The 20660-nt window shown below is 61.7% G+C and overlaps 1 protein-coding gene across 2 annotated transcripts; it reads right to left on the bottom strand.

The window, feature by feature from the left end:
- Window positions 1-649: 649 nt before the first annotated feature.
- Window positions 650-20259, bottom strand: PDGFB (platelet derived growth factor subunit B). Of its 2 annotated transcripts, none has more exons than XM_014850086.3 (7): window positions 19409-20259; window positions 11231-11327; window positions 8869-8958; window positions 7714-7919; window positions 6222-6366; window positions 2582-2732; window positions 650-2215 (listed from the first exon to the last, which is right to left on the bottom strand). In XM_014850086.3, exons 1-6 carry the CDS (start codon window positions 19469-19471, stop codon window positions 2605-2607), a joined length of 729 nt encoding a protein of 242 aa, XP_014705572.1. In that variant the 5' UTR covers window positions 19472-20259; the 3' UTR covers window positions 650-2215; window positions 2582-2604. The 2 variants fall into 2 exon arrangements, with proteins under 2 accessions (XP_014705572.1, XP_014705573.1); XM_014850087.3 differs by having other exon boundaries at window positions 2582-2729.
- Window positions 20260-20660: the final 401 nt, after the last annotated feature.

Raw genomic sequence — 20660 nt, 5'->3', positions numbered from 1 at the left:
CACTGAGAACCCTTTTTATGGGATGGTACCCAAGTCTTTGCAGGCAAAGGATGGCACAGAACCCTACAGCTGGACCTTGGAGGCCACACATCTCCTGGTCATCTTCTCGTGTCACAGACGAGGTTCCGGCCAGAGAGGGGCTGTGATTTGCCCAAGGCCACACAGCCGGCCAAGAGCTGAGCCACGATCAGACCCCAGAGCCAACTTTCAGCCGTGTTCCTTCTAAATCCCACAGCGCCTCGCGGACCCCCTTCAGCCTCCCCACAGCGGGACCCCCTCCCGCAAGCAGCCCCACCCCACGACGCCGAGGATCTGCTTCCCTCCAGGGAACCTCAGGCTGCAGAACCATCTCTGGTCACTGCCAGTGACAGGCACAGGGCTGGGACCGGAGGGCCGGGCGTCAGGAGCCGCTGCAGGACCAGGACCTCAGAACGGGTGGCGTGACTGTCACCCGCCCCAGACAGACGCCTCCCTCGGAGCAGCCGGCCCGCGTGCGCGCGCACGCACGTGTGAGCCTGCGTGTGTGCACGGGTGTGCGCCCGCCCGAGCCTCCCGAGCGAGAGGAACGCGTGGCAAGCTGTCGGCAGATGCTGCCAACGCGCAAAAGGGTAACTGTCGCGCGCGACGCCAACAGACAGACCTCTGGGGATTCATTTGGTTGTTTTGTGATTATTTTTTTTACAACTTTAAATACGGAATATAAATAAATTTTACATTTAAAAAATAAAAGGAAAGCCCCCAAAAATATAATCACCGACTTTTCAAACTGAAGGAAGCAGATTTGGGAGGGGGGAGGGGCGAGCGCAGCGGGAGGGGGGAAGGGAGGCGGAGCTCAGACCCCACCCCTGGGGCCCCCGGATCTTCTCCCTTTGCTCCCCCACTCCCAGCCCAGGAGCTGGTTTCCGGGGAGGAGCCGCCAGAGGCGGAGCTCAAAGGATCTAAGATGGGGGAGCGGGCGGGGGAACAGGAGCCGCCCCATCCCTTGGAGACGTCCTCTTGGGTTTTTCAAACCTGCCTGGAAGGAGGACTGTTTGAGCTGAGGACTCGGGGAGATGGAGGCCGGACGCACAACAGCGTGCCTCCCCGCCAACACGGGCTCACTCCCGTCCGACCACTCCAAGCCCTGGGCTGGGTCGGGGCACAGCAGTCCACACAGAGTCTTTTTGTGTCAATCAGGGAAAGGATTCCTTTCCTTGAGACATCTGACCTCCATCTGCCGGAAAACTGTCATAATAAATATACACATTGGCCGTGTTTATGGTGTGAACCGTGATCCCTGCATGCAGTGCCATTGTGCAGTGCACACCCTGCACAACCTTACATGGCAGTCTTGGCTGGGCTGAGATATGATGGGCAGGCCCCCTGCTGCCCTGGCCCCTCATCTTCTGCCTTATGGAGCAGTGACTGGGGTTATGTGGGGCCTCAATGAGGGGTCCAAGAGCCCCTTGGTGGAGCAGACTGAGGGCCAAGAGGAAGATGCAGGGTAGAGGTAGAGAGATGAAACAGAGGAGGAAGTGAAGGGGAGTGGAAGGAGGCGGTGGATGCCCAGGTCACCATCTACATCCACTTCCAGAGCAAACTTCAACTCTTACCCATCTGAGAGGGTGCGCGGCCGCCTGGCGCTCTGGCCACGGCCGCCCGGAGGAGTCCACATCTTCAAAGATGTCATACGTATGAAAGGAAAGGGAGCCCCTGCGGCAGAGGGGACCCGGCAGAGGGGATGGGCGTGGGCACTGCAGGAGGCTTCCCCAGTCTGTGCTCCGCCACGTGGTCCCAACCACAGGAGGACGAGGTACCCGGCCTGCCTGGGGGTGTTGCCTTCAGAGCCGGCCGGGGGACCGGGCAGCGGAGGCTGCGCCCAGAGATCCTCAGGGCCACGCGCAGGGCTTCGGGCTGACCCACCGCGCGGGAAGAGAGCCCCTGTCCCCAGACGGTGGCCACGCCTGTCTCTCTTGCACCCTCTTCCGAGGTCCTCGGGGCAGGAGAGGAAGCCAGCGGCAGAGTCCAGGTCCTTCGTTTCCTTCTCGAGCTTCGGGGCCAGACGCTGGAGGCGGCCGAGGGGAGCCCCGCTGGCGGACGGGTGGACGGACGCGGAGGGGTGGGGGAAGCACCATTGGCCGTCCGAATCAGGCATCGAGACAGACGGACGAGGGGACAATATTATGACTCCAAGGACCCCATGGGGGCGATACCGCAAATACCATATTAAATAACCCTGTGGGCCAAGCAGAGGACAGGGGGAGTCAGAGACAGACTGGGGGGCGTCCCATGCTCACAAGCCCCCTTGGCCGGGGACGGGGAGCCGGGGTCCACCAGCGCCTCTGATTTCCAGCCGGCTCGCTCAGGGCTGGGGGAGCTGAGGGTAGACCTCCCGTTCTCTCGGGGCTGCCACACAGCTGGGCTGGGGTCTCCCAAGCCCCCCGTCACCTGCCCCATGGAAAACAGCGGATAACTGGGGGTGGGGGGGAGCCAGGGTGTGGCTTAGAGGCTGGGTTTTGTATGGAAAAATGCCTCTCCCCCAGCATTTTCCCATACAAGGAAACCCAGGGCAACGGAGCTCAGTCTCCGGCCTGGCCCTCACCTGCCCACTCTCTGCAGATGCCCCTAGGCTCCGAGGGTCTCCTTCAGTGCCTTCTTGTCATGAGTGTGCTTGAACTTCCGGTGCTTCCCCTTGGGGGGCCGGCGGACGCGCACCGTCCGAATGGTCACCCGAGTTTGAGGCGTTTTGGCTGCTGGAGGGAAAAGAAAGGTCTTGTCAGCAGGTGGACGACCACTGTGGAGGGTCTGCCGGCCTCGACCAGGGCCTGCAACAGACCACCCAGATCCTCAGGGCTGAGAGCAGGGGCGGGAGGGAGTCTGCCACCAGACCTCCTGGGTTCAGATCCCAGCTTCTCCACTCACCAGCTGTATGTCGCCCAGGGACAATGCCTGAACCACTCTGTGCCTCAGTTTCCCCATCTGGGAAATGGGAGAAATAAGACCGCCAGTCTCATAGGACTGGGGGAAGGAATAAACAATAGGATGCGCAAACACAGAGGGGGGTAGGTTAACAATGGCGTCAAGTTCTTTGTTGGCCCCCTACTGACGGGCCCCTCGACCCTGGCCTGGACTCCCATCTGGAAGCCAATCAAAGCAGGCAGAGGGCAGGCTGCTTCCAGGGTGAGCCTTCAGAAGGCCTGGCAGCTCCCACCTTTGTGCTTTGGGGAGCCCTGTGCCCCCCCCCATAAGAAGTCTGGCCACCCTGCTGAGGAGGCCACGTGGGGAGGAGAGGCCTGCACCCCACAGGGAGGGACAGAGGCCCAGCCGTCCCAGCGCCCATCCCACGACCGGCTACACCCACAAGGGACGCCAGGGGAACCGCCCGGCTGAGCCCAGCCAGCCAGAGGCCCAGGAGACAGAACGAGCGGCCACTGTCCTCTTTAGGCACTAAGTTCCTAGCAGGAGGCCATCGGCCCGCGCAGCCGCTCTCATTCACTTGTTTCTTATTTCCTCGGTTTGACCCTCGAGTGAGGTCCCCCCCAACCTCTCAGCCCCTTCCAGCCATGTGACAGGGGCCCCTGGGCTTCGGGCCGGAACCACCCCCAGGAGCTGGGACTTCCCGTGGAGGTGCCTGTCTGCCTGCCCTCGCTGTGCAGCAGTGGCCAGAGCTCGGGCTGCGGCCAGGCCGCCGGGTTCAACGCTGGGCTGTCCCAGGTGTTGGCTGTGTGCTTGGGGGCCAGTCACGTCAACTCTCTGTGCCTCGGTTTCCACATCTTTAAAGCTGAGATGACGGCAGCCCTGGCCTCCCAGGGTTAAGAGATAATACATGGAAACCATGGAAACAGCCAGAAGCCCTTAGCTAGCGCCTACCACACTTGTTTATCCTCACAGCAGGCATAAGGGTCTACATTTAACAGAGGAGGAAACTGAGGCAGACACAAGGATCTGAACCCAGAGATCTGTGTCCGGAGTCCATGCTTTCAGCCACTGGGCTGTGGATCACAGCGCCTGCGAGACCTGTCAGGGTCAGCGCTGATGTCTCTTCCCCTTGGGCCCCCAGGGAGACACCTGGCAGTGACAGCTTCTCTGCCACGCTCAGGGCCTGCCTCTTCCTGGGAGCCCTCCGAGATCTCCGCAGCCCATAGCTGTTTGGGCCAACACCTGAACTCCCACCTCATAGACACCAGCTGCCACGAGGTGGTTACCCCATCTCTGCAAAGGGACAGATTTAGGGACTCAGTTGGGTCCCAGCTCCCCTTCAGGGGAGGACACCCAGGACGGCCACTGAAGGACCCAGGGAGGTTCTGCTCCAGAGACGAGGCCATGAGCAGGACGCTGGGCTGGGCAAAGTCCGGCTGGGCTCAAGGTCGTCACGCAACTCCCGAGCGACCGAGCAGAGATTTGAGCCCAGGAGGTCTGACACTGACCATCACATCACAGGGGCCACACCCCCAAACCTTAGCCCAGGGACAGCTGCCGGGCCGCCCTCCCGCCCGCCCGGGGCCGCGACGCTCACACTAAAGCGACAAGAGTTTACAACTCTTCACATCAATCAGGTGACCGCGCAGCACGGGAAACCAGCTCGGAAAACTACAGGAAATAAATGCACGCAAAAGAGCCCCACTCTAAAGATAAAAAGGAATGTCCTTTTTCCTGAATAGAAAAATAGTCCTCCACGTTCACTCGGTCAATAATTCACACCATGTCTGTTGAAGCTATGACGTGAGCAGCGCCCCAGGGCACCCGTGTCCCCGCTGGGCTCTGAGAGCAGGAGGATGAGGCTCCGGGCGGCCCCGCCTTTGGGGGCTTGTTAACAAGAAGGGCTGGTCAGACCACCTGTCCCCCGAGTAATGAGAGTTACTGAAAATCAAAACCATCACTTGTGTGATTGTTTTGCTCATCTAATCGAATTAACTCCATGATTCTCCTTTGATCCTTACTGCAAACAATCGAGGGAGGAAAGAGAGCAGGACACTGTCTAAAGAAACCAGAATTAGACGTTACAAAACCTGGCTTCTGGGCTAGGCTTTGCCGCCGTGCAACCGCCAGTAAGTCCCTTAACCTCTCTGTGCTCCCATTAATAACACTGAAGGATTCACTTGCAAGGTCATCTCTCTGGTCTATTCCAGCTCTAAAATTTTAAAATCCCACCCCCCCCCCCAAAAAAAAAAAAGATGAGGGAGGTAAGAGCCAGTGACAGCCGTCAGGGGAGGGAAAAGCTAAGAAGAGAACTTCAGGACACCTGGGTTCCAGCTATAGCCCTGCCTGGGATTGGCTGTGTGACCCTTGGCTAAGACCTCAGCCTCTCTGGGCCTCAGGGCACCTCCTCTGTAAAATGTGGAGGAGGCAACTGGACCAGACCATTCTTTCGGTCCCTTTCAACTCTTTAAGTCAAACTAAGCCCCTGAAATTGTGAATTCATGAAATCCAGGGAGAGGAACAGAACCCCGGTTCCACTTATCCATCTGATATCCTGTCTGTCACATCCCTGCTGCGTGGCTGCCCAGCCTTCACTTGCACACCTCCAGCAACAGGGATCTCACTACCTCCCGCACAGACAATTCCATCTTGAACCCCTGACTGATCACCAGCTTCTGCGTATGTGGAGTTAGAATCTCTCTCTGATGACTCTCCCCACGGGTCCTAATTCCCCCACCAAGGCTGCAAGCAATTGGTTTGATTTCTCATCCCCAGGACAAGCTGTCAAATATCTGAAGACCATGTATGTGGGGTCTTCTCTTATCCAGGCCCCAGTTCCTCCCACCATCTCATGCACTCACTCAACAAAGTAGGGGCTGTGGAGCAAGACTGAGATGGAGGCTGCTCTGGACGGGGTGGTCAGGGTGGACTTCTCAGAGGAGGGGGCTTCTAAGCTGAGACCCAAATGAAGAGAAGGAGCTAGGCTTGTGAAGAGCTGGGAAGTGAATGTCAGCCAGAGTGGCATGTGCCAAGGCCCTGAGGCAGACATTTATTTGGGCATTCAAGGCCAACCTGGCTGGGGCGGCATAAGTGACGGGGATTGGTTGGCAGTAAGGCCAGAGGGCCAACCGGGGGCTGCATCTTCACAGGGCCTTGCAGGCAGGGGAGGAATCTGGATTGTTCTCAGAGAGATGGGAAGCTTCAGATGAACTTAGCCAGGGGCATGCCTGAGTCACTTTCCCCTGCCTGCTCATAAAAGCTGCCACATGAGAAGGGGGCTGCCCGACTGAGCAATTCAGAGGCAGCCCCTGACCCGTGGTTACCTCGCTGCTCCTGGGAACTCCCGGGGTTTCGGGTCACGGGTCGTGCGGCCCCCACCGTCTCACACTTGCAGGCCAGGTGGTCTTCCAGGGTCACTGTGGCCTTCTTGAAGGTCGGCTTCTTCCGCACGATCTCGATCTTTCTCACCTGGAGGACAGACCCACCAACATCCCTCTGTGAGGCCACAGGGGCAGCCGGGGAGCCTGCCCCTGCTCTTCTACCCCGATGTCCCCGGCCTTGATCTTTCCTCGAAAGCCCGGACAGCCACACAGCAGACAATTTGGCCCAAACAATAGCAGGACCTTGCCCTCTGCCCTTCTTGTAGCTTTTCCATCAAAACAAGCCCTCCTGACCCAGCCTCCGGCTTTGCCGCAGCCCCCCTCGGTGCCCCCAGAGAGGGAGAAAGGCATTTCCGGGTTGAGCATGGAGCCTGTACTGTCCTCATTCCAGGAGCGCCAGCCAAGGTCAGGGGCTGGGCAGAGGCGGAGAGGGTTGTCTGGAAGGAAGTGGGGGGAGGTGGTATCCAGGAGGGAGGCGGGAAGGGGAGCCAGCTGTCAGGTATCCATCCACAGCGCTGGCCGCCTTGGGCACAGGCGATACCATGGCAGTGGGTGGTAGTAGGAGTGACATTTGTAATCTCAGGCCTGGGGCCCAGGCCCTGGGGGGAAGGTGGGCACGAGGAAAGCCACGGCTGGCCGCAGGGCAGGGGCGCATGGCGAAGGCGCAGAGCATCTGGCAAGAGCGGGTGCCAAGCCTGTGCGTGCCCACCGCCCCACAGCGCGGGCCACCCTGAGCTGATGCTCGAGCCAGGCGGGCCCACCCAGGGGTGCAGAAACCTTCCCACGTGATCAGAAGGCAGCTGAGGCTTCTCCGGCCCCAGCCTGCCCGGCGCGAGACGGGGGGCTCCCGGGACAGTCTCTACTCTGAAACATCCTGTGAGTCACAGTGTGTACCCGAAATTTCCAGAAAAGAGGCAGGATTCAGCATTCTGACTGTACCGGGGCTGCCCCAGCAAGGGCAGCGTCTGTCCCTAGAGGGTCTCTACCCTCTTTGTTAAAAGCACAGCTTGTCAAAAGAAATGCGCAGGCGGCAAAGACACAGGGCCACCTAACCCAGCCATTCTCTGTGGAATGGAGAAAACAGGGGCGAGCTCTGGGGGCACCAAGCAGCTGCCCAGAACATCCTGAGGGTCCTGCGAAAGTCTGCAGACCTGTCTCTTCAGGGGCATTTTGGGATTTTATCCTTGTAAAGAAGGAAGCAGTGTCCTTTACAACGTCCCCCACCCAGCCCTGCCTGGGGGTCTGTCTGTGGCTTTGGTGACAGCGGTTGGGGCAGCCTCCGAGGACTGACGGTGGCCTCGGCGCACCTGTCCAGAGGGAGCTTCCCAGGGCGGGCCTCCCTGGACAGAGCCCAGGGCCGGCCAGGAAGCCTTCTGACCCGCAGAAGCCGCGGGGACCCGCCCCAGAGGCCGGCGGCGGCCGTGGGCCTGCGCACCTGCACGGGCCGCAGCTGCACCTGGGTGGGCCGGCACTGCACGTGGCGGTTGTTGCAGCAGCCGGAGCAGCGCTGGACCTCCACGCAGGGCGGCCACACCAGGAAGTTGGCGTTGGTGCGGTCGATGAGGCGCCGGGAGATCTCGAACACCTCGGTGCGAGTCTTGCACTCGGCGATCATGGCTGGCTCGGCAACGGCCAGGGAACCTGAGGGAGGGAGACCTCCGTCAGGAGGGGGCCTGCCCGGAGGCCCCACCGGCGGGAGAGCCCAGCGGGGCACCTCTGGGACTGCTCTCCCTCGATTCCCACCTCCTCCAGCCCTGGGGTGGGGGTTTCGAGCCCTGGCTGTTATCAGCCGTGGAACTTGGGCAGGTGCTGGTGAGCTCGAAGCCTCAGTTTCCCCATGTGCAAAATGGGCATGCTGAGATCTACGCCCCAGAACCAGCATGAGAATCACGCGAGACCATTTAGAATACATCCTGTCTGGTCATCGCTCTCCCATTGCTGTTTCACACTGTCCTCCAGTCTTGCATGACTGACTTAGCCGCCCAAATCCACAGAGTGAGGAGCCGCACTCAGGCCCCTCACCATCACCTGGGTCCCCCAGCCACTGTCTACAGTGGGGACTGCAGGTGGGTAGAGAGCAGGAGGGGCTTGGAGGGAGACTCGCCTGCCCTTGGAAGGTTCCCAGAGACATAGTGATGGACATTCTCCTTTTGGTCTCAGCGACAGAGCAGGAGGCAGGGCCCAGGCCGCAGCCCTTAGCCACAGCAGAGACACACGGCCCACCAGGGTGGCACTGGGTTCAAGTGACAATGGCTTTAGGGATCCCAGCCCTCCCACTTACTAGCTGTGTGACTTCAGCTACTTCTTTACCCTCTCTGGGCCCGTTTCCAACTCTATCTAAAACTCCGTAAAATAATATCTACCTCCAAGGCTGAAGTAATCAATAAACGAGCTTAAAGTCACTGTAATTAGAAAACTGTGTTTTGGGGCGTGATGACTCCACTCCTCACTATGTGGGATCGAAGGATACAGGGTAACTTCCTTAGCTCAGCCCAGTCCTGAGTGTCGGGAGCCTCAGCTGGCTGTACGCCCGGGCTCGCCGTCCCCAGCTCCCACCCCAGAGGGGCCACTCTCCTCACCCCAGTCTCACCTAGGCTCCTTCTCCCGCGGGATAAGCTGTCCGGCTCGCCTCCAGCATGGGACCGCGTCAGATTCAGGTCCAGCTCGGCCCCGTCTTCATCTGCAAGAGAAGGGTCAGTACATTCTCATAACCGCTGGCTGGCCCGACCACGGGGCGGGGGGGGCTCCGATGGGGGCTCTGGGCAGGCAGGAGGATCACCTCTCGCCACCCCCCATGGTACCCCACTCCAGAAAACAGGCTCCCCTCCTGGCTCCCTGTAAACCCAAGGGTCCCAGCTCTGAGCAGCGGCCCTCCCAGCAAACCCCAGGGTGGCCACGGGGCTCAGCAGGTGGTGGGGCCCTGACTGCATCCCGGGGGGGCCTTCAGCCCCACTCTGGGCTCTTCGGCCACATTCTTGGACAGAACCCATGTCAATGAAGTTAAAAATAACCCATCCCCTTTGCTACTGTAAGCGAACCCTCCTCGGCCTCCAGGGCAGGGCGAGGACCAGAGCTCGAAGGCCAGTTTCCAGTGCCCCTCCGCCCAGCGTTCCCATAGGAAGTGCTGAATGGAGAAATTCCCAGAATCCCCAGGAGGGACCAGCATGCCCTGGACACAGCCCCTCCGGAGCCCCGGACAATGGCCCACTTGGGCGGGAGAGGGGGAGGGCGGGAGAGGGATGGGGGTGGGGGCTGTGGGGAGGCAGGGCCTGCTGGGATGGGGGGGCCCTCGCCCCGCGTCCTCCTAGGCCTCCATCCCTCTCCGCTCCATCTCTCCTCGCCCTTCTCTTCCTGTCTCTCCCCCTACAACCTTTGCCCCGTGTCAGCCCTAAGTTGTCCGTTTATTCCTGAGCTCAGAAACCACAGCCCCTCTCTAGCCTGGGCTCCCCATCTCAGGTGGCCAGCGCTCCTTGGAGGCATCCCCTTCTCTCTAGAGAGGGCGCCAGAAGCTGCGGTGGGAGGCGAGAGTTAGAGAGGAGGACAGAGCTGCTCGCTGAATCGTGGGCAGCCCCTTCTCTCCGGGATGGCTGAAGAGCAGGCAGATCAGCTGAGGACGTGAAGGACAAGCTCCTGCCCGCTCCACGCAGCCCGTCGAGGCTCACGCTGTCTCCCCAGCCCACTGCCCACCCACCCCACCCCCACCCAGTGACGAAGCTCCTGCTCATCCGGGCCGGGCTCCCAGGGGTCCCGTTTGGAGGAGACCATCCTGAACTGGTGCCTTTCCGTCTGGCCTACTGCTCCCACATCAGCACGTCTGTCTGTCCCTCCCTCTCCCTTCCTTTCTCCCTGCCATCTCTGGAATGTCCCTGGTGAGGAGGAGATGGGGAAAAGATGTGCTTTGTGGAAAGGTTAAGTTGATTAGGAAAAAAATAGCCACATGGTTGCCTCGGAACAGGCCTGCTATTGAAAACCTCGTCTCCAAGATTCCGACCCCCACCCGGGGTGTGGAGGGGCTGTCCGAAGGTGGGGGCCAAGGGCCTTGGAAAGAAACAGCAGAAAGGCTAAATTTGGAAGTTGCCCCATTGTGTTGGCCAGGGCTGGTCAGTCGGGCATAGGGTGGGGGGTGTGGGAGATGTGGGGTGGGGGGCCTGGCGAACAATAGGTGGGCCCAGCTGGGGCCCCCTCCTGCCTGCCCCACCAGCTCCCGGCAGAGGCGGGCGTGAAAGGCCCCGGGAATGCTTTTGAGAGGCAGCCAGGGGCCCAATGGGAGAGAAACAAAGGCAGGAAATGCTGTCCCCCGTAGATAGCAGTCTGGGCAAGGATTACAAAGTGACAGAGACAAAACCCCAGAGGGAAGGGGAGCTGGGGTGCAGGGGGGGTGCTGACCAGGGCTCCGGGGAACAGGCCAGAGGTTAGAATAGAATGGAATTTGCTCTGAAGACAGCGTTTATAAATACATTCCTGACCCAGCCCGCCAGCCCCGCCACGTGTGTGTCACCAAGCACGTGCCCATTCTCTGAGCGAGCTCTCGGGATGGGCAGGGCTGCCCACTAGTCGAGGCCAGGTGTCCCTGGGAGACCTTGCAGACCGGGCCCTTGGCCAGACGGGCAGGGAGGTGGCTCCTGCAGCAGCACCCTCCCCGACTGGGTCTACACCTGGATATACACTCAGCAGGGCCCTGGGCGCCTCCCCCTGCCCCCCTCCTCCTGCACCCCACCCTCTGCACTGAGCCAGAGCCGCATGTGGGTGCTTCTCCTGCCACACCCCAGGTCCCAGGTACCAACCCGTCCTCTTACTCAGCCCCGCCCTGGGCAGGTGTGGCCGCGCCCTCCTGGGCTGCTGTGGGCCTCTGTTCTCTGGATGTCGAGGAAGTGGGGATGCCCCTGCCCCTGCCCCTGCGGCTCCCGAGGACTTAGTGGAGTGTCAGAGCAACGGACGAGGCTTCCATTTACCTACGGAGTCTCCGTGCAGCAGGCGCTGGAGGTCATCGAAGGAGCGGATCGAGTGGTCGCTCAGCATCTCGTAGAGCTCCTCAGGAATGGGGTCCCCCTGCCAGGCAGACACCGGGGGGGCCACGTGAGCTCAGAGTGAGGGCTTTCCAGTTGAGGCCCTCTTGCCCCAACACACACACTCCCTCCTATGGAAAGTTCCCGAGGGCCCCTCGGCCACGGGCAAATGGACAGTCAGGCTGGGGGCAGGCGAGGGGCAGATCCCAGGCCTGACAACCAGGAGCACGGAGGCCTGGGGGCCAGAACCTGCCGCAGCCTCTAAGACCCAGCTTGGATGCTGCACCCCCCCACCCCAAAACGGAAACCCAGCATGCTTCGCGTTAGACTTGATCGTGTGCGTCCGTCTCCCCATCACACTACTGGCTCCGGGCAGCTCCCCCAGCCTCCTCCTCGTTGCTTCCCCTCCACCCCTCCCAGCTAACGCCAGCCAGCATTTGTCAGGGGAGAAATTATTATCCCCATTTACACAGAGGCTCAAATAGGTGACATTCTTTGTCAGAGTCCCAAGCTGATGATCACAGAAGCCGCATCCAAACCCAGGCCTTTCTGATGGCAGAGCCCGTACCCGAGCCTCCTGGGCACGCGAGGCGGCTAGCAAATGCTCACAGAGTCAGATGGTCTCAGGAGGCCACGTGTACTGGTGATGTCTACTTAGTCTCTCGCTCAAAAGAGGAGAGAAGGGAACCCTCAGATGTGACTGGGAGACCCGAAAGTTTACCCACGCCCCATGCCCAACCAAACCCTATTTTTAGAGGCCCCCTGGCCTCTTACCAAAACACTTGAAACTGAATAAGCACTTTAACAGGCCCCACTCAGAGCCCGGCTTCCTCCAGGGAAACCACAGGTCCCACAATGACACGATATGAGCCCGATAGGAAGGTCACAGTCATGTCCCCCACGGTCCAGGGAGACCCGAGCGGCTGACGCCAGAGGCCCTGAGAAAGAGGTGAGGGCAGACAACAGACAGGCGAAGAAGTACCATCCACCCACCCAGCACCTCAGGGCAGGGAAAGGCACGAGATGCTGCTGTGTGTCCGGACTCACACCCATGGAAACACACACTGGCACACACGCACAGCGTTGGCACGGTCCTGTGGAAGGAGCCCCGGAGAGGGCGTCAGCAGGCCTGGCTCACTACTGTTGAATCTTGGGTTGAACCACTCCGTGCCTTGGTTTCCCTGGATTAAGAAGGGAGGAGCTCCTGCTCCCACTGGTTCACTGCTCCATGGACTGGAGTCCTCGGCTGAGCCCAGGCGCCCTGCCCGCCGGGGAGGGAGGCATCTCGCTGCGTGGCCGCCCCAGGGGCTCTCCCCAGAAGCTCCATCGGGAGCCTGGGGGTTGATCAGTTTCTAGCCTCCCCCAAAGCCCCACTTCCTCAATGCTCATCATGGAGTGGGAACGCCTCCTCCAGGGCACCACCATGTCCAGCTCCGGGCACCCAAGTAGGCCCTGGAGCCAGAAGACCACGGGTGAAGGGGAGACATGATCGCTTTTAAAACGAATTCCTTGAAACCCCTGAACCCCGCTGCTTCGTTTGAATGTGGAGTTTACAATCCTGCCCGGTGTCTGATGGGAGGTTCAGGCAGGGGAGGGTGGGGGCCGAGCAGTCAGCCTGGTGGGAGTCAGGGTCTTTCCTTCAGGGTCCAGGCTGCACAGCCGGGAGTGGGGGGCTGTGTGTGCAAGACGGGGGAGGGCCGTTGGCCTCGCTGCCCCTCCCTTTCTTCCCCCCACCAAGGAGACCATGCCTTCAGTGGTCTCCCAACATGGACCCCGGACCCAGCCCACAGAACAGAAGGCAGGTGGCAGGTGTCCAGGTAAGACCAGGGCCGGCCGCTCCCCTGGGGGTTTTGTCAACCCCAGAACCGGTCCTAAGAGCTGGAGTCCATCCTCGTACCGCTACTAACCGCCCTGTGACCTCAGACTGGGCACTGCCCCTCTCTGGTCCTGGCATTACCTGTGAATCAAGGGGCTTGAAGAACATTTGACTCGATTCTAAGTCTGCCTGGGGGTGGCAGGAGAGGCAGCAGAGGAGAGCCAGGGTGGGGGCGTCCAGCCAGGTCTCCCAGGCTATTTGTGGACTAATGATTCAATGAACCCGCCCCCCCCGGAGAGGGGCCCAAAGGCTCAGTACCAAATGGCACACAGCACTGGTGCCAGGACTTCCTTGCCCACTGGAGAGCTGGCTGCAGCTGCCAGCCACGGCAGAACAGGCAGACCCCCAGTCAGGCCTGGCGGATGCCCGGGCCGGCCAATGACTCAAGGGAGATGGCGTCTTAGGGAAACAAACTCAACCCTCCAAGGCAGAGTGGGGAGGAGCCCAGGAGAGAGACTGGGAAGGTGGGAGACACACAGAGTAGGTGCTCAGTGAATACTGACAAAATGCATGAAGGAGTCTACCCTTCTCCAGAGGGGGTTCTCTCCAGGATGGTTCGCCCACCTCCTCCACCAGGAGGGCCACCTGGGATATCCTCCCCACCCCCCTCTTAAGAGCCCACTTTATTCTAAGCAGAGAAGCCATCCTGTGAATGCTTCTGGTAACGTGGCCACTGGACGCCCAGAAGTCACTCAGAGCCCCTGGATTTGGTAAGAATCCCACAGCCCACTTTTGCAAAGTGCTGACTATGAGCCAGGCAGAGCCAAAGGCTGGACTAACTACCAGTCCTAGAGGCTGGCACTATTTTTACCCCCATCTTCCAGAGGCGGAAACTGAGGCTCAGGAAAATTAAGTAAATGGCCACAGGTCTACTCGACTAGTAAGTAGCCAAGCCAGGTCCCTCCCTCTCCCAGCCCGCAGCGCAGCTTCCGGCCTCCCCTCTCCTCGGTCATCTTCAGTTCCTGTCGGCTCTTGACCCCTGTGGCATGTCAGAGAGCAGTGGTTCTCAACCAGGGGCCCCCAGGGGACAGGGGCCACGTCTGGAGGCACTTTCGGTGGTCACAACTAGAGAAGCGCTACCGGCATCTAGCAGGTGGAGGGTGGCAATGATGCGCAGCACCCTCCTATACACAGGATGGCCGTCCACAGTCAAGAATCATCTGGCCCCAAATGTCAACGGGGCAGAGGATGAGAAACTGTGGCACGTGCAGGAGCAAGGGCTTCAGCTGCCAAGGAAACCTGAATTCTTGGAGTAAGTCTTTGAACAATCTAAAATCTCAGCTTCTTTATCTTTTAAACCGTGCTAATAATACCTCACCTGGGGTCATGGGGAGGGGTAATCACCCAGCAGAGCAGCCAGCAAATAACGGGTACTTAACTGAGCTGTCGCCATGATCACCACTCACTCCTTCAGTGTGGCTCCTGTGAGGCAGCACGCAGGCCCAGGCCAGCAGTGCAGGACATTTTTTTTTTTTTTTAAAGATTTTTTTTTTATTTTTTCCTTTTTCTCCCCAAAGCCCCCCGGTACATAGTTGTATATTCTTTGTTGTGGGTCCTTCTAGTTGTGGCATGTGGGACGCTGCCTCAGCGTGGTTTGATGAGCAGTGTCATGTCCGCGCCCAGGATTCGAACCAACGAAACACTGGGCCGCCTGCAGCGGAGCGCGCGAACTTAACCGCTCGGCCACGGGGCCAGCCCCCAGTGCAGGACACTTTTGAGGATGACAATGGGTGAGTGGAGAGCTGCCTGCCCAGGGACGAGTGTCTGGCTTTGCATTATGCCCTGTGCGGGGCCACAGGAAACGGCACCCTAGCCCACACTGGCATTGCCCAGGGCCGCGTGGGCTGGCGGGTCCCTTCCTGGCCGGGGGTGGGTGAGGGATGGGGATTCAGCCTGTGGTCAGCTCCAGGAGACAGTGCCCTGAGGGAGATTCATGGGCACCTGCTTGGGGTCAGAGGCGCCTCTTGGTGTAGGAGGGTGAGCAGCCCACAGCCCAGTTTTCCTGGTTCTAGAAGCCTCTTTAGGTGGGCACCTCCCCTCGGAGAATCCCGGGAGAGTCTCCCACCTCCTCCACGAGGAACTGCCGGGGAAAGGAGGCCTGGCACCCTGAGGAAGCTGCCCCGGATCTCAGGCCTGGGTTCCTGGCAGGGCGAGGGTGTGGCAAGAAGGCAGCTGGGGCGCAGCCAGCCCAGAGAGCCAAGGCAAACAGCCTCCTCCCCCAGCCCGCCCCCAACGCCAGCTGCAGGAGGGAGGGCGGGCACGAGCCAGCGTGAGGCCAGGTGAATTACCTGCTCCCAACCAGGCTGGCAGATCAAAGGGGCTGGGACCCCACCCTCCGCCTGGGCCCCGTGCACACACACATGCACACTTCCCCAGGCCGCCTGCCATTCCGCTCAGGGAGATGACACAGGCTCGGCCCCAGCAACCAGGGGCGTTGTCAGTGGCTGGCAGAGGGAGAGGCCACAAGGCCTCAGAGCACCCGCCTGCCTGACAGTCTCAGGCCTGACTTACATTCAGTGCCAAAGCCAAGCCCTTTGAAGGAGCCTTCTCTGGGCAGACCACAGAAGCCTTTTAGAACCAGACTTTCCCACCTAGATTGCCCTTCCTTATTGCTCCTGGGACCCGCCCCCTCCTCCACTCTTCCTTCATATTAGCCCTGTCCCCCTCACTGGGCTCCCCACCGCAGCCATTACAATCCTGGCAGCCCCTTGCAATCACTGGCCCCACCCCACCCCCCAACCCAACTCTCAGCATGGGGTGGGGCCCAGGAATCTGCATTTTCAAGAGGCCAAGTCATTCTGCTTCTCTTGGGGAACTCTGTGCGAACCCAACCTGCTCATTTTTTTAGGTGGCAGAAACAGGCCCAGCTCAAGATACACAGAAGCTTTGCAATTGGATTTTCCTTCTGTTCCTTCCCCTCCCTCCTGTCCCATCTTGGCAGCCCAAGTCCCAAGTCATGGAAGTGAAGACACGCTTGTCTCTAAAGGTTGGGGGGCCTCGGAGGCAGGTGCCTGTGGGCGGGCAGTGTGGCCACGCTGGGCTACCCTTGGAGTGAGGATTAAATGAGGCCGTGTTTATGAAGGTCTTAGCAAGCGCCAGATACATGTCTGGTCATCCCCCGCCCAGGGCTCACTACCCTTTCCACAAATTTTTACAGACACCACGTGCCAGGCACCGTTCTAAGCACGGGAGACAGTGGGGACCAACACAAAAGCTCCCCAGCAGAGACCACAGTCCAGCGAGGAAAAGCAGATAATAAACAACTAAATAAACCAGAAAATGAAAGCAGATGTCCTAGAAGGGACATTTCAATGGGGGGTGAGGGAAGACTTTCAGAGGGACTTACGAGGCCCGAGGCAAACGTCCCTTTGCCACTCCTGCTCAATCAATTTCTCTCTCTCACACACACACACACACACGCTGTTCCCAGGTCTTGCACCCGAGCCTTGAAGTTCTGATTGATCCTAACCTTGCACACGCTTCCAGGGCTGGGAGAGTCCGGCAGGTGGGTTTCCCACCCCTAAGGCCATCAGCAAACCATAAGGAATCTGGGTGCTGAAGGGCTGCAAGGCCCCGTCCCTCCTTCCTGGCAGAAGGGTGCTGAGGCCAGAGGCATCACATGACAGCAAGAGTCACCCTCCCGGAAACCAGCTCAGCTGACGGAGATGGGACCTCACAGGCCTCGGGCGACCCTCAGCCCTCCATCTCAGCTGCTGAGGCTGCCACCTGAGGCTCAGTCCAAGCTCGCCCAGGACATGGTCAGCCCCAAGGCCACCTCCACCAGCAAGATCTCCCACAGTCTCTGCTCCTGGACTGGCACCCGAGGCCATAGGTCTTCCCTTTAGGTCTCCTTCCTTGAGGCAGGCTCAGGCTTAGCACGAAAGTGCTTCATAAACTGCAAAGTGCCACACAACCCCGGGTTCCTGTGTTCAAGGATGCTGTGATTAACTGAGGAGAAAGGCACCAGCTTCTGTGCCCCAGCCTCCCCTCCAAACGCACACACCCATGCAGTTGTGGAAAAGGAGGAGGAGGTGCTGGCTGAAGCTGGAAATGGTTAACAGCAGGCCTGGGAAAGCCTTATCCAGCTGTCCCCCAGCCTCTCCAGAGCACGCTGGCATCAGCAAAGAGGCCAGAACAGTCCGGGTGGGAGCCCGCTCGCTCGGCGGCTCAGGGTCCTCCAGTCTTGGAGGTTCAAAGAAGGGCCCGTTGGAAGATAGAAATGCTCTGGACATGACAGCGCCCCCCAGGCACATCAACACCATTTTCGGCCACATGGGGGTGGCTGGAAAAAAAGCAATCACAGAGGCTAATGCTGGAGGGGCGTGGAGCTGACCAGCCCAGGCAAAGAAAAGCGGGACCGTGACCTGATGGGAGGGCCGGGGTTCCCCTTCCCTCATAGGACCCAGGAAGGAAACGGGGTCGCTACAGAGGTGATGAGGTTCCAGGGCCCACGGTGAGCCCACCTGTTGCGCGGGGGCGGGCACCTGGCGCGCTGCGTGTAGAGGAGCCGTGCATGCCTGTGTGCGTGCGTGGGTGTGCGCGCACGTGTGCTCAGGCCGCGTATGCGGAGGCCATGCGTGCATGTGTGTGCGGTGCGCGCGCGTGTGCCCCGCGTGTGCACGGGCGTGGCGGCGGCGAGCGCGCGACCCGGCCGCGGTAGTGCGTGCCCGTCGCTCTGCGCGCCCGCCCGCCCGCCGGAGCGCAGCATCGCCTCCGGCCAACAGTGTGCATGCGTGGGGTGAGTGAGCGAGTCGGGGGGCCGGGCGGGGTGGGCTGCGGAGAGCAGCGGCGGGGGCGCCGCCGTTCCCAGGACGCCCTGGCACCGGGCCCAGCCCCCAGGCTCCGCGGCGAGGCGAGGCGGCAGCTGGGGCCGGCCGGCGCCCCCCTCCCCAACAGCTGGCCGCGGCCCGGGGGGCTGCAGGAGAGGAGAGGAGGGGGCGTCGGGAGGGGCCTGCAGGCTGCCAGGCCGAGCCGTGCGTCCTCCCTACCGGGTGCGGGACGCCGGGACGCCGGGGGTGGCCGCGGAAGGGCGGGGCCCCCGGGCGGGCGGCCGGCGGCCCTCGAGGAGCCCCGAGAACAAAAGGAGACGGCGACGGCTCCTCCGTGGTCAAAACAACCTGCGCTGGCGGCGGCCCAAGGCCCGGCCGCGGCCTCGGAGCCCTTCACCTTAACCCCTTCGCCGCCGTCGCCGCCGCCTCCCTGCACCTCGCTGGAGGCCGAGAGCGGCCGGCCCTCCCTGGGAGCGGGCGAGGTGCGGGATCCTGGCCGCGGCCGAGTGGCGGCGGGACGGCACGCAGGCACGCCGCGCTCCCCGCTGCCCTCTCCTCCCTCCACCTCGCGCCTCCTCCCTGCCCCGCCCCCTTTCCCACCTGGATTCCGGGTAGACTTGCCAACTCACTGCTACGTGAGGCTGGGAGGGGTGGGGGCGCTGATCCGACCTGATCGCTCCCGCAGACGTTTTTACACCCCACCACCTTGCAGCTAGGCTTTTACAGGCGGCGCGCTCCGCACCCTGCAAGCGGGGGAGAGACGCGCTTCCTCTCGCAGGGCGCGGGCGCAGGTCTGGCGGGGCCTCCCGCACACAGCGCCGCGGGGGCTGGATTTCCTAAGAACCCCCACTCCTCTCCTAATCCCGAACGCCCAAAACCTCTCTCTCGCCGCCCCCGCCCCCCGCGCGCCCAAGACACATGCTGCTCCTGGACTGCGCCTGGCGCTGGGCATGCCCTGCACGGGCCAGAGGGCGACCACCCCTACCGGGAGCAGGAGCCAGGGTGGGACGCAAACCTCCGCCGGGGGTTAGCGTGGCTGACCCCGGTGCGCGAGCTCGCGCCTCCCGTGCAAGCCGGCTCCTGGACAGAATCTAAGCTGGAACCCAAGTGGGCTCTGGGGGACGCGCAGCCTTCTGCACCCTCGGCACCACCCCACCCCCTCTCCCTTCGGCCGGGAGGGGTTTATTCTCGGGTTCCTGAGGGGTGGGAGACAGGACCATACACACCCTCCGCCGACGCTTAAGGGCTCAGAGATCTAGGATCGCCCATGGGAAAGAAAGCCACAGCTGCCCCCTCCCTGTAGAGCCTGGCACCTCCCGGACCTCACGTCCCAACCCTCGGAGGTCACCTAGTGCCCGGCGCCAGGCCCAAGGGCTGCAAGGGTCCAAAGTTCACTGCAGGGAGAGGAGGGGGCAGTCAGAGGGTGGGGATAGGGGTAACGAATGAAGCGAATCAGCCCCAGCCGCCGTCGCAACTCACCTCGGCGCTGACCAGACGCAGGTAGCAGCAGAGAGACAGGAAGAGCGCCCAGCAACGATTCATGCCGACTCCGGGCCCGGCCCCGCGGGGCCCCGGACGCGTGGACCGAGCGCGCCGCCCCCGCGGCCAGGGCGGGGGGCGGGGGCTGGGGAGGGAGGTGGGCTAGGCTCGGGTCTGCGGCGATCAGGCTCTCTGGCCGCTGCAGCCGCCGCCGCGGCTCACCCGCATGGCCCCCGGGCGCCGCCGCCCCCGGCCCCGGCTCCGTCGTTGGGGGGCTAGGGAGGGCCTGGGCGCGGGACGAGGGTCTGAGGCCGCTACCTGGGCGGATCCCGAGCCCGAGCGAGCATCCACGGCCGGGGGGCTGCGTCGCGAACCAGCCGAGGCGTCTAGCCGTGTGGGGGCGCCCAGGGGACTCCAACCTCCAAGAGGAAAAAGAACACGGCAGTCGATGGTTCGTCTTCACTCGCCGGCTAAAGGCGTTTTCCTCTGCCTGCCGGCTTAGCTTTTTTGCAACATTTTCTGGAAATGCCCCCGAAGTCGGAAAGCCCAGAGCTGGGCACCTCAAAGCCAAAGTCTCCCCCAAAAAACTTTTTTCCAAGTTGGCTTTGCAGCGGCGGCCCGTGTACCCGGGCAGAGAGAGGTGCAAACTCCCGCCCGGGCCGGGGGGGGGGGGGGGGGGGGTGCCGGAGCGTGTGCGCCCTGGCGCGGGGCCCGGGCGGCGGGCACGGCTGCTCCGCGCGCGCGGCGTGCCCGCTGCGCGCTGGGCCGGGCGCGGCAGACAGGTGGACGCGGCGCGAGTCCGTCGGTCTGTCTGCTCGCCGGCTCGCCGCTCTGGGCGTCCTCTGCGGGCTGCGGGCTGCGGCTGCTCCGGCTTTCTCTTTGCAACGAGGCTGGAGGGTGGGCTTTTTTTTCCTTTTTGCGCGTGTGTGTATGTGTGTGTGCGCGAAATATCTCAATCTCGGGAATGAAAGATGGGCGCTGGCGGCCGGACGGGAGCCCTCAGGGAGGCAGCGGGGGAGGCTGCGGGCGCAGAGGCAGGCGGGCTGCTCCCGGCGGCAGGAGAAGTTGCACGCTTTCAGCTGTTCCGGCCTTTATAAAGGAGAAGGGAGAGTGCGGGAGGTGGGCGGAGACTGCCTTTCCTCTTCTGGCCGAGAGTCAGCCCCGGGAGGGGGGGCGGGAGCTCAGGGAGGTTCCTGAGGCAAGGATGGGGCGCTTAGGGTTCTCCCAGAGCCTGGTGGCCCCTCTGTCCAGC

This window comes from Equus asinus, chromosome 4 (assembly GCF_041296235.1).
Source record: "Equus asinus isolate D_3611 breed Donkey chromosome 4, EquAss-T2T_v2, whole genome shotgun sequence".
NCBI classification, from domain to species: Eukaryota; Metazoa; Chordata; class Mammalia; order Perissodactyla; family Equidae; genus Equus; species Equus asinus.
This window is presented reverse-complemented; position numbering and strand designations above follow the sequence as displayed.